Here is a 13,724-nt window from a genome sequence, read left to right as displayed (position 1 = left end):
CCCGTCCTGGGAGGCCCCACCACCTGGACCCTCTGCCAGCTTGGCTGGGCTCACCAGCTCCCCTGAGATCAGTGGAGGGCGGTCTATGGCTGCTGTATGGGGACCAGGGAGGGTTTGTGGAAAAAATTTGTGTGTGTGTTGGGAGTGTGAGTGTGTGTGAGTGTATGTGTACATACATGTGTGCTGTATGTTAGAACTGGGGAGAAGCCAGACAGGCCAGGCGATGGGGGGCCTGCGCGGACCCAAGAGGCTGCGCCCAGCATCTGGGGCGTGGGGAACAGGCAGCTCCACCTTGCCAGCCACTCTCTGGATCATGACCCCTCAGCTGAGCATGAGGGCTGGGTTCTTAGAGGACATGCACACAGCTAGGCAGGGGGTGAGCGTGGATCCCGGATTCACTGTGAGGCAGGGCTTGGGGTGAGGGGCAGCCGTGTGGTGGAGACCCCGAGCCTGCCCCGTCCCTTCTTACGGCGCTAGGGGGAGGCAGATAACCAGATTCCCCATGCAGTGGCTGGGAATGGAGATGTCCACAGGGAACTGGAGACTGACTGCAGTGCCAAGACAGCGGTATGTGCCCTCCAGAGCCACACAGCCGCCAGGGCCCAGGCAGAGGGACGGGGAGGCAGCTCCTGGGCTTCACACTGCCCTGCCCTCCTCTTGATCTGATGTTTTTCCTCCTCTCAAACCACGCAGTGAAAACGATCAGAGCAGGAATACTACAGCAGAAGAGGCGTGGGGGGCGATGGAGCACAGACTTGGGTCTGGAGCCTGGCTCTGCCACTGACTAGCTGGGCAGCACGGGGCCCGCCCCTTAGTGTCTCTGACCCTCAGTTTTCTCATCTGCAAAATGGTGATCACAATGCCCAACGCATTAAAGAGATTGAGCAAGATCTTTTGTGTAAATAAGATTGGGGACTTCACTGGTGGCTCAGTGGTAAAGAATCCACCCGTCAATGCAGGAAACATGAATTCGATCCCTGATCCGGGACGATCCCATGTGCCACAGAGCAACTGAGCCCCTGCACCACAACTATTGAGCCTGTGCTCTAGAGCCTGGGAGGCAGAGCTACTGAAGCCCGTGCACCCTAGAGCCTGCGCTCTGCAACAAGAGAAGCCGCAGCAGTGAGAAGCCCTGGCACCACAACTAGAGAAAGCCTACCTGCAGCAACAAAGTCCCAGGGCAGCCAAAAATAAATACATAAAAATTATATTAAAAAACCAAGATCGGTAAGCCATAAAGCACTACAGAAGTGCAATGTGGGTTTTAATTGCAGTGTGAAGCAATATCAATCAAGGTTTTCACTGGGTTGGGTGATTACATGCATTTCAATATAATTCAGCAAAATATGTATTAGACATTTGAATATCAAGTATGTGCCAGGCACCATGTTAGGTATTTTAATAAGCTTAAGTGGAACTTGTTTATGAAACTGCAGAACACAAACCCATAGATCTGCCTGTCTGGTGTTTCCTAAATGCCAGTCCTAATACCTATGCTGAGTAGCTGGGATTCAAACCCCTGGGAAATGTAGAATACAGATCCCTGCTTCTGTAGTCTTGGATCTCTCTTTCTCTGTCTCCATGGTCGTGTGTGTGTGTGTGTGTGTGTGTGTGTGTGTGGTTGATTAGTTGAATTTAGGAACCACTAATCTAGTTCAGTCCTTGCTGAGCAGTGAAATCTGAGCCTCAAAGAGGAAGACACTCTTAGAAGACAGCAATCAGAGGCCAGGCCAGTCCCAGGTCCCCTCAAAGTCTTGTCCTCTGAGGAAGTGCCTCAGCAGAGCGTCTAGAATAGGGAAGCAGAAGACTTGAGCTGGAGTCTCAGCTCTGTATTTAGTGACTGCTTAACCTTTAGCAGGTCACTTGCTTCTTGCAACCTCAATTTCCTCATCTGTAAAATGTGAGTATTGATACCTGTCTCACTGGTGTCTTCGAGGGAGCATGCTTTAAAGCCTGCAAAGCTCTACTTTTTAATTTTGGATAGAGCCAGACCTGACTTTTCCAAGGAGAAATCCCACAGACCGAACTGTCATCCTCTTCCCCGAAGTTCAACCAGATCTAATATGGAAAAACAATCCCCTCAATGGAGCAGCCCCCACCCCACCTCACCCTGCCCCAGTCCAAGGTTTCGGGTGCTAGTCTTTGGGTGACACCTGCTGGCCATGTCAGGTACTGCACAATCATGTCACCTAACAACCCTGGGGAATGATCGTCTCCTTGGACACTCACTGCCACCCCACGTGATAGGTGTTATGCTCCCATTTCACAGGTGAGGAAAGTGAGTTCCTGCCAGGCATAGTGAATCTCTGATTCCAGGTCCTTTGTTCAGCTCCATCTCTTCCTTACCTCTTGCTCTTGGACTGAGCAGGGTGGGCAGAAGAGCACCTTAAAAACCACCTTGAATAGGAACCAGGATTAGGGGCATGGCCTGAGTTGGGGGGCCAGGTCCAGGCTGGTCTAGACTGTTGTCTTAGTGGCAACAGCCCCGCCAGGCAGAAGACCTGGTGTTCCCCGTCTCCAGAGAAGCTAGACGGCTGGCAGGGGCTGCAGCTGCAGCGAGACCCTCTGAAGAGGCTCAGGGAGGCTGTTTGCCCAGGCTGTGAGCTGAGGGCTTTGGAACAGACCACTGTGAGCTCAGCTGTTCTGGGCAGTGGCTGGCCTGAAGTCCAGTGCACATGTGTGTGTGTGTGTGTGTGGTCTAAGCTACTTCTCAGTCAGGACAGCATCAGGTGTAGTGACTGAGAATGAGGATTCAGCCTTATCTCTAAAAGATGCACACTGAAGGATCTGCGGATGAACTTATATAATGCATGAGATTTGCTTAAAAATATCCTTGGTGATGGGAAGTGAAGGTGGAGGGGGAATACAGATAAGACAAGATTGGCCACGAGTCAACAATTGTTGGCCCTAGAAGATGGGCGCATGGCAGTTCATTATACTCTTCTCTCTACTTGTGATACGTTTGAAATTTTCCATATTAAAACCTTTCTGAAAACTTGACAACAGAGATACTACCAACCTCCACGAATGGCAATAAAGAGAAAGGAGACTCTGGCCAGTCCTGCTCAAGGCTTGGGCCTCTGACACTAGCTGTGTGAATTTCCCTATGTCTCAGTTTCGCTGTCCGTAAAACGGGGATGATCATAATTATATCAGTCTTATAGGTTGTCTGGAGGGTTAACTGAGATTAAGCACCTAAAGTACTTAGCATAGTGCTGGACCATAATAGGGTTTAATGATAATAATCGTTATTAGGAGTCCATCGCTCTGGTTATAATTTGCCAAAAGAAAAAGCTACTTTGGCTGATTCAGACAAACAACTGGCCAATTCAGTTCAGGTTCTGACCAGTGAGTCTTGGAAGGCTCAGCCTTAAACCACCTCGTGCCAGGTGTGTGGGTATCTCACGCACCCGTATCTCAGATGGGCAAACACACCCCACAGAGCCAGGTTCATGAAACCCCCACAGGGAGTTTGCGATGTCCCAACTCCTGGTACATCTATTTCTATCCAGCTTTTACTCTCCAGGCTCTTCCCATAACAAAGCCCACTCACATCCTGCCTTGATTTTTCCTAACCACTTCTTTCTCTGAGCTGAAGCATCTGTCTTCACAGTCTCATTGAATCTCAGCCCTAGGTAGAATCTTAAATGTCTTCTAACTGAACACTATGGCTGCGGAGGATAGAGTGGCAGGCAGGGCTACCCAGCTGATGAGTGGGAGACAGAAGACAATACAACCTGGGTCGTGAATGCTTCGGTAGATGGAGAGCAGGCCTGGGGGTCAGGAGTCCTGCCTCCAAGCACTGCCACTGACCCTCAGGCCACATGGCCTGGATTTTCTTCACTTGCACGGCCACAGTTTCCTCCTCTGTGACACAAGGTGCTCCCAATAGATGGCCTCCAGACCCCTTCCCACTCTGACCTTTAGGGTCAGTGTGCAGACCTCCACATGCTGACCTCTCTCTGTCTCCTTCCCCACCAAGTGCAAGCTCACCAGGCTACCCTTGGGGTTTTCAGGCCCTTCCTTGCACAAGGGCCAGGCAAAAACTTGCTGAAAGTGCAAATAACCTGACATGTGCTTCCTCTGGGTTGAGTGTGAGCAGTGGCCAGTGAAAGGACAGAGATTTCAGACTAGGAGAAATGGGAAACCTCCCCAAATACGTCACACTGTATCCACAACTTGGAGGCTCCCAATAACTCCTACAGTGTTTGAACGGTTCTGGGAAGTCCTTGCAGTAAAAGAAACCTATTTGCCTTGGTTATGCCAATGTTTTCCAAGCCTATTTGACCAGAACTCAGTTTTTGCATATCACCTGTTCATGAAACTCTTGGGAAATGCAGTATAGGATCATTCTGCCTTGTCAGCTTGGTTTGTTTAAGTACAATCACATGTAGTAGAGATGCTACACTTTCAATGCCATGTGGTCTGAGATTGGGCCTCCCACTCCTCACACCTACATTCTCAGCTGAGCCTGCGACCCACACTAGACTGGGCTGGGCCTTCAGAGGTTGTTCAGAGTCTTACCGGGGCTTCCCAGGTGGCGCTAATGGTAAAGTACCTGCCTACCAATGCAGGAAACTTAAGAGATACTGGTTTGATCCCTGTGTTGGGAAGATCCCCTGGAGGAAGGTATGGCAACCCGCTCCACTATTCTTGCCTGGAGAATCCCATGGACAGAGGAGCCTGGAGGGCTACAGTCTACAGGGTCGCACAGAGTCAGACACGACTGAAGCGACTTGGCACGCACACACGTGAGTCTTACCCGGTGCGTGCAAATGATGCCATTTGACCCAGGCAGTATCTCCTCTCTGAACATTCTGCAAAAAAACGTGTCTAGTCATGCCCCCCAACCCCCGATCATCCACACCAGGGTCGCAGGGAAGCAGCAGCTCATGGGAAAGAGGTCCAGCATCGTTGGTGTGTCAGCCGCAAGGAGCCAATCAAATCTTGGGCAGCAGAGAAGGTCCGATACCTATCTAGGGAGTGTCAACTTCTGTCCTCAGAACTGCTCAGACCTCATCTGGAGTACTGGGGCCACTCTGCTTTTAAGGGGGATGCAGGGATAGTTAGGGGCTTCCCAGGTGGTGCTAGTGGTAAAGAATCTGCCTACAGTGCAGGAGGCCCAGGAACTCTGGGTTCCATCCCTAGGTCAGAAAGATCCCCTGGAGGAGGGCATGGCAACCACTCCAATATTCTGGCCTGGAGAATCCCATGGGCACAGGAGCCTGGAGGGCTACAGTCCATGGGGTCACAGAGAGTCGGACATGACTGAAATGACTTAGCTCGCATGCAAGGATAGTTAGGGAGTTGGGGATGGACATGCACACACTGCTATATTTGAAGTAGATAACCAGTAAGGACCTACTATAGAGCACAGGGAACTCTGCTAAATGTTATGTGGCAGCCTGGAGGGGAGGGGAGCTTGGGGGAGATGGACACATGCATATGCATGGCAGAGGCCCTCTGCTGTCCACCTGGAACTATCACAACACAGTTTGTTAATCGGCTAGACCCCAGTACAAAACAAAAAGTTTTTTTTTTTAAATGGAGATGTTTTGAAAGTTGAATATGTGCAAAGGGGAAGACCAGGAGAGGGAAAGATCTGGAAATTATGCTGGAACAGGAGAGATGGACAGAACTGCGATATTTAGTCTGGCAAAAGAAAGGCTTGGGGCAAGGAGGGCGCTATGGAGGCTCTTCTCAAATATTTGCAAAACTGTCATCTGGCCGATCCTTTGAACTCCAGAGGGCTAAGGCAGAGCGGGCCCCATAAAGAAAAGAGTGTGTGATCACAGAGGGTAAGGTTAGGATGAACTTCTGTGTGGGTAGGGAGCCCCTTGTCCTGGAAAATTTAATCAGACTGTCAGCACCTGTCTGGTGGTGTAGAGAGAGCATGTGGGTGTGAAGTGGGGCTGCTCAGGGGGGTTCTCAGGCACCACTGGGCCCTTCGCCGAGTCTATGGCTATTGGGCTGGTACCCTCCACCCTTCTCACCGTTCCCACAATGTTGCTGTTTCCCCTGGCAACCCCAAACAGCATTTTACCCACTACTACAGCACTCCAGCTGTGACTTTGCCCGCCAGCACGTGGACTTTCTGTGCTCAGCGAGGCTGGAGGGGCTTCCTGGTGTCTTCCATGACCCTTGGGCTTTGAGGGGCACCTCAGTCCTCTATGCTGATGGCCCTACCCCAGGGATGGGAGGGGCATTGTCCCCCAGAGAGGGTGCAGAGGGGACTCTAAGTGGCCTTCTTCCCCTGAGATCCTCTGGTCTGAGAATGAAGTGGCCAGATTTCCTAGGAAGAGGGCTTTGAGCATCTAAGTCAGGGCTAGTTCCACGGCTGGGACCTTGACCTTCCCTGCAGAGTGGAGAATCTCTTCAGGGGCTGTGGCCTTTCAAAGTATCCTCTGTGTGTATAGCACTGGACAAACATATAAATTACATGGTGTGTGACATCTCTGAGGCAAGGGACTGTGATGGGAATCCAGTCTTGGATTCCTGCGCCAGAATCCAGAAAACCTGTTTCTTGGCTCATCTCAGCCTCCACGGTGTGACCCACCCCCTAGGATGGACTCAGGCTCTGTAGGACCTGAATCTTAGACCATTCGGAGGGCCCTCCTTCGGGAAAACAATACACAGCTATGAATACAAAATGAGAGACAAACATGATTATTTAGGATGCTAAAAAGAAAATTGCTGCAAATTACAAATTCTGAAACAACTGACAAATACCACAGACATCACACAATCTGGGCAAATCACAGTATTTGTGTGAACTCACTACCTGACACACCTCTATAATGCCTTAAAAACATTTTTCTTACACAATTTTTCTGCTCACAATTTCACCAACCAGCTCCTGGCTCCATACATTTCTGACCTGGTTTCTCTTCCATGACACACATCTCTAGTACAGACGTCTTAGGCCATATCACGCTGTGATTCGACTCGGGCCCTGCAACTTTGTGTCACAAAGCCAAGTAAGTTGGTGCAATGGGTGGTCGTATTCCTACAGCCATTCCCTATGCTGGGATGGTTGCAAAAAAACATACCTCACCAATCCCAAATCTAATGAGTGAGCTATAGATTGATCTCTCACTTGCTTTGGGGGATCCTGAGTCAGAGCCCCAAATGCACCACAGAAAGAGCAGAAGCGATAATTGATTGCAGATCAACTGTAGTAATCTACCAAATTACCAATACCATCTGACTATGTGAACTCATTGCTGAGACCCTGTGGAACTCTGGGACATCAGTTGTATTAGATTCATGGTAGTTCTGCCTCTGGGCACATCACAAGCCTCTCGGAGTTCCCGTTTCTTTATCTGTAAAGTGAACAAGACCTTTCTGGCCTCATCTGGTCTGTTATGGACAAGGATCTGAAATAAAAGAAAATGCGAAGCCTTTGTGATCCCCAAAGTCCCACTCGATGATGAACATGAGAAAGACCACGGTGAGGCTGGCTACACAGGGATCTGCTGAGACCTGGCTTTAGGGTCAGAGTTCCTGAATCTCTGGTGCTCACCTGTCCAGGCCAGAAACTTTCATCTGATAAGGGGAAAGCTTTAAGGCTTTGATTCCAGTTAAAGGACACACTGCTGGAAGGCATGACCCATGAAGTTGTAATTGGGTATTTGCAGCCCTGTAAGAATGAGCTTGTCTGGTCATGAAATTAGCATCGAGTGCCTCCTAATGCAAGGAAGCATCAGGCTCTGCAGGTACAAACCAAACAGGTTTGGAGCCTAGTATTTGGAAGAGGAGACAAGTCAATGTGTACATAAGTAGTAGCCACAATGCGAGAGGAAGGGGTAAGAGCCACAGGCCAAGGAGATGTCTGGGGCAAGCAGAGTCCAGAGAAGGTCCCTGCAGAGGTGAAAAAACTGGTCTGTGCTGGCTGGGGAAAGCTGGGGGTGCCTGACCAGGCCTTGCTGCTAAGGGAGGCTCACACAGGTAGAGAAGGGGCACTGGGTACCTGAGGAAGAAGGAGTGGAAAATGTCGCACTCAGGCTTTCCAGAGAGAAGATGTTCACGTACAGTTTGATGAGCACATTTGTGAGTGCCTTGTGTGTCAGCAGAACTGTAGAATGACCTGGGAAGCTAGCAAAGTAAGCTCCCACTCGTGGAATTTTCCTGTTTTTCTTTCTCACTTCGTTTGGATTCCTCCCACCTTCCCCTGCCCCCACCCCTCGAGAGAGAGCTTCAGCTGCACAGAATTTGGGCTTCATGGAACCTCTCTGGGTTCACTTCTTAGCCAGTTTCAGAGTGGGGAGCAGAGATAGGACTATGGTGAAGAGGCTGCAGTTATTGAGGGGGTTTCTGCACCCCCTGACCAACCCTCCTGAGACAGTGGCCTGTACAAGGTCTGTGGGCCCCCAGAGGTGCCATCTGTGGGGGAGGTGCCATCTGTGGGGGAGGAGCCTCAAAGATTGGGGCCCTTTGTTCAGAGAGCTTAGGATCATGATACTAGAATCCAAGATGTAGAGAGGGTAAGTGACAAAATGTACCTAGACATCCTCAGCGTTAAGCATACAGAACTTCGGTTTAAGAAATGCCCAGGTAATTTAATGACAGTACAATGGCACCCCACTCCAGTACTCTTGCCTGGAAAATCTCATGGACGGAGAAGCCTGGTGGGCTGCAGTCCATGGGGTCGATAAGAGTCGGACACGACTGAGTGACTTCACTTTCACTTTTCACTTTCATGCATTGGAGAAGGAAATGACGAGCCACTCCAGTGTTCTTGCCTGGAGAATCCCAGGGATGGGGGAGCCTGGCGGGCTGCCGTCTATGGGGTTGCACAGAGTCAGACATGACTGAAGCAACTTAGCAGCAGCAGCAGCAGCAGCACTGCCTTTTTATATAGGCATCATAGTGACTTCACTTTCACTTTTCACTTTCATGCATTAGAGAAAGAAATGGCAACCCACTCCAGTGTTTTTGCCTGGAGAATCCCAGGGACGGGGGAGCCTGTTAGGAGGCTGTCTATGGGGTCGCACAGAGTCGGACACGACTGAAGTGACTTAGCAGCTGCAGCAGCAGCATAGTCTATGAATTGCAATGATTCACCTTTCTCAAGACCCTGATGCTGGGAAAGATTGAGGGCAAAAAGAGAAGGGGGAGACAGAGGATGAGATGGTTGGATGGCATCATCGAGTCAATGACATGAGTTCGAGCAAACTCTGGGAGATGGTGAAGGACAGGGAAGCCTGGCGTTCATGGAGTTGAAAGGAGGTGGACAGACTTAGCAACTGCACTATAATAACAAGCTTGTCTCAAGAAGACAGAAGTATTCTAGATACACGTGCATGCATTTGCAGCAAAAATGGTTTCCTTTGTGCGGTTTACTTCTGAGTATCTGTGTGAAAATACATATTTCTGTCTCTGCCTACATTAGAGAACGTGCAGAGGTGAAGAAACTGAAGCCCCAGAAAGATAATGACTTGTTCAAGATCACAGCTGACTATAGTGGCAAAAATAAGACTAGAACCCAGAACTCTTCATATAACATTAAAATCAATTACAGATTGGAGAAAAAAGAAAAAAAAAAAAGCCAAGGAAATCCTTGTTTTTTTCTCCTCCAACCAATGAATAAGTACTAAGAAGGTCAATCCTGAATTAGCTATATAACCCCAAATGTCAAGTTTGTACCACTGACCTGGTTCAGTAGTGATTCCTTTTATGAAAACCATGATCATACTGAGTTGTTAAAGAATTTCAGAGCACATAGGAAGGCTCTACTAAAATAATTATATGTCTTTGTTTTTGAAGAAAAGTATCCAAAATATATAAGCTGTTGTTTGAGTTAAACAATAAAAACATCTGTGGTTTCTCATGATGGCTCTAGTCCTAATATAACATGGCAAAATAATACCCCCCAAAATATCCATGATTAACCTGAATTGGAAAGGGTTCACCTCCCAGCGTCTTCATATAGCTGCTTCAACTGGCATTGGTAAAACACACACACAACCAGCTACTTCATCACCCACCATTCTAATGCAATAAAACATTGAAAATTAATCACTGGTTTTAAATGAACGGTGTGTCTCTACTGGCAATGAATCCCACAAATTAGGGCATATGCATAGGAGTCAATGCAGGATTTTTGGACTGTATTCAAATTGCATCTGAGCACAGGTGTGCCTGTCATTAAGTGTTTGTTTACCTGTACACATGGATGTTTGCCTGGGCAACTGTGTTTTTTCTCACGTCGGTGAGCATACATTTCTGTGGGGGTGTGAGGGCTCCTTTCCAAGTTGGGACTCTAAAGGAATTGTCCCTCCTATCAAAATTAAAAAAGAGTCTCTCCAAAATGTCAGCTGTGGGAGGAAAGCATCGGGGTTTGGCGTGGGCGGAGGTGAAGCACGCATCCCACTTTCTTTCCTGTCGCTTTTCCCTGGGGGTTCCCTTGCTGGGATTCTTGCTGACTCTGCCAGGCTACTCCCTACCTCCATCTCCTGTTAAGAGCGGACTTCGGAACATCGCGGAGCCAGATTGTCACTTTCAAGGATGTTTTCCTAAATACTAAGGAGGGACAAAACCTAGGAAATGGAAAATACGAAAAGCAGGAGGACTGTCTGTTTTCAGGTCCTTTCCTTGAGGACAATCACACCTTGCTTTTTCAGCCTCAAGTGCACCTTCCTTCCGTGTTTCTGTGGCCGCTTCCTGGATTCCCAATGCCTGAACTCTGGCCTCGCTGCCATATGGACGGCAGAATGTCATCCCAATATCCTCTTCCATCCAGCTCTTTCCTCCCCTCCCCCGCATAGGTCAAGGTCCTCTGAGCAAAGCCAATAACATTAGCGATAGACGTATTTACTGTGCTTGCTACATGCCAGCCACCGGGCTTGTCTTATTTAATCCTCACAATAGCTCTCCGAGGCGGATGCTGTGGCTGTCCCCATGTTACAGGTGAGGGAACAGGCACTTAGTGCCCATGAATTCCCCAAAGGTGGACAGCTAGTGAGGGCAGAGTTGGGCTGAGATCTTAGCTCTGGCTTCAAAACCACTCTCTTAACCATCACATTATATATAGAGAGAGCTTCCTGTGCTAGAGGGAGTCTGCCCTCCTCACCTGCCCACCCCCGCTCCCCATATCCTCACAGCTTCTTCAGGAGACAGTCAGCAAATGACTTCACCCTTCAGGTCACACTTGACTCCCTCCACAGGGTGCTGTGGTCCCTGAAAGGCCCTCAGGTGTAACCTGCATAAAAGGGACACTCAGGTTAGAGGAGGTACTTCAGGTAAATGGAGAGAAGGGGGTCCCCCTCTCTCTTTCCAGCATGTGGGGCCTGAGCAGCTGTGCTGACACCCCCAGGCCCCACTCAGAGTCCGCCCCTCCTGACAGACAGCAGCCCCTTTCATCCTATCTGACTTAGCAGTTTATTTTAGGCACGGCCTGACCAGGTGCTCTGGGTCAATAGGCTTAGTTTTAAATAACTGGATTCCTGTCGGCAACGGTCTCCTTCAGAAGGGGAGGAACAGGGCAGACGAATGAGCCCAGCAGGCTGGCAGTGCTGAGGGATGCTCTCTGCCAGCAGACTGGAGATGGCTGGGCTCTGTGGCTGCCTGCTTGACCCCTGGCAGGTCCCCCGCTTCCTCCCAGCAGACTGGAGATTGCTGGGCCCTGTGGCTGCCTGCCTGACCCCCCAGCAGGTCCCCCGCTTCCTTGCTCCAGGCCTCAGCTTCCTCACCTGTCAAGTGGAGGGCGGGCTGTGTCACCTCAAACACCTGTTGCAGTCTGCCCCTCGTCTCTGACCTATACCTGTGTGCGTGTTCAGTCACTCAGTTGTGTCCGACTCTTTGTGACCTCATGGACTGTAGCCTGCCATCCTCCTCTGTCCATGGGATTCTCCAGACAAGACTGCTGGAGTGGGTTGCCATTTCCTCCTCTAGGGGATCTTCCCAACCCAGGAATGGAACCTGTGTCTCTTGGGTCTCCTGCATTGGCAGGCAGATTCTTTACCATTAGCATCACCTGGGAAGCCTATACTTGTGTTTCCAGAGGGCAAAACACCTAGAGAAAAAGCATCTTCTGTGGAGTGGTGACTTGGTGTCACGGAGTAGGGCCACCAGAGGAGGCAGCCCCGCGCAGAGCAAGCACTTCTGCCCCAGAATCAGGAGACCTGGGTTCCGGTCTTGCTTGCAATACAAACTGGGTGACCTTGAACAAGCCAAGCCTCATTTTTCTCACCTGTTTTAAAAGGGAGTGATAAAGCTTCAAAGAATATTGTGAGGATGGCACGGAGCAATTGCAGGTGAGAGCCCTTTAAACTCTGAAAGCGCTATAGGACAAAAGTAAATGCACCTGGCAGTTCCTCAGAAAGTTAAAAATAGAATCACCATAGGATCCAGCAATTACCACTCCCCAAAGAGTTGAAAGCAGACTCTCAAAGAGATACTTGTACACCTATGTTCAAGGCAGCATTGTCCATAGCCGCCAAAGGGTGGGGGCAACACAAGCATCCACTGACAAATGAATAGACAAAGTGCGGTCTATATATACTATGGAATATTATTCAGCTATGAAAAGGAACACAATTCTGACACGTTACAACATGGATGAAACTTGAAGACATTATGCTAAGTGAAAGAAGATACAAAGTTGTACGATTCCACTCATGTGCAAATTCATAGAGACGGAAAAGTAGATTCGTGCTTACCAGGAGCTGGGGAATACAGAGCTATCGTTCAATGGGTACCTTTCCGTCTGGATGGTGAAAAGTTCTGGAAATGAATAGTGTGACGGTGATACAACACTGCAAATGTACTCAATGCCACGTAGAAAGAAAATGGTAACTTTTATATCATGAAGATGCTAACGTATTTTTAAAAGTAAATGCCTTGGGCCCCAGTGCCTAACCCACTGCCTGGCACACAGCGTGTACTCAACATTCATTTTGTAACTGAGCGGATACCCTCACTCAAGCCCTAGTCAATTCCATGCCAACTTTAGGCAGATCGCTGTAAGGAATAAACCAGTTTCTGCTTAGTGACAAAGCTGTGGGGCAGCGGAGATAGAGGAAGATAAAGGAGGAAGATACAGGAGATGCAGCTGACATGAAAACTATTCATTGCAAATAATGTCTGAGTAATCACAATGTGCGTGGTGGGAGGAAAATTCCCAGAGTGTCTGGGCTCACCTGGGGCTTCCCACGAGGCAGGCATGCCGAGGGAACTAGGGGTTGGGAGGGCATGCAGGTTTCAGCTCTGAGATGGACAGTCACCCGGGGCGGCACCAAAGGGTCTTCGTCTGGCTTTTACTCCGAGAATCAGGCTCCCCCACCCAGGTGGTAAACTGAGTCGGAAGGAAGCACGAAGCCGTGGCCCCAGGTGACCGAGCTGGGGAGACCCGGGGCGCCCTTGGTCCGGGCAGGGCGGGCTCTTAGCACACGTATGGCACACGCCTGTGCGCGACCGCAGGCTGGGAGCCGGTGGGTGGCAGGGACCCCTCGCCTCTCAGACGGCGAACCCTGGTACGGGTCGTGGGGTCTGGGCCCTCGCCCCTGTGCCTGGGCTTGTGGGGCTGGGTGAGGGGGCGTCTGGGCTCGGGGCTCGCGAGGCGCTCCCCAGCCCGGGTGCCGCGGGGGGGCGGGAGAGCGGCCGCCTAGCCCAGCCCCGCGGATGACAGGAGCGAGGGAGCCGAGGAGGGAGGAGCCGCCGCCGCCGAGCGCTGGGCTGAGGAGCGGAGAGAGCGGGGCGCGGAGTGCGGGCGGCTGGGAGCGCGC

General features: G+C 50.2%; 1 protein-coding gene across 1 annotated transcript in view; it reads left to right on the top strand.

Moving 5' to 3' along the window:
- The first annotated feature begins 13,620 nt into the window (after positions 1-13,620).
- DSCAML1 (Down syndrome cell adhesion molecule like 1) overlaps positions 13,621-13,724 on the top strand; it is a 368,170-nt gene continuing 368,066 nt past the window's right edge. Inside the window, exon 1 of the mRNA XM_010830644.1 lies at positions 13,621-13,722. Within this exon, the coding sequence (XP_010828946.1) occupies positions 13,621-13,722 (102 nt within the window). The remainder of the gene's footprint in view (positions 13,723-13,724) is intronic.

This window comes from Bison bison, unplaced genomic scaffold, assembly GCF_000754665.1.
Source record: "Bison bison bison isolate TAMUID 2011002044 unplaced genomic scaffold, Bison_UMD1.0 scf7180017864518, whole genome shotgun sequence".
NCBI lineage: Eukaryota > Metazoa > Chordata > Mammalia > Artiodactyla > Bovidae > Bison > Bison bison.
The sequence above is the reverse complement of the archived record's forward strand: the minus strand, read 5'-3'. Positions and strand labels throughout refer to the sequence as shown.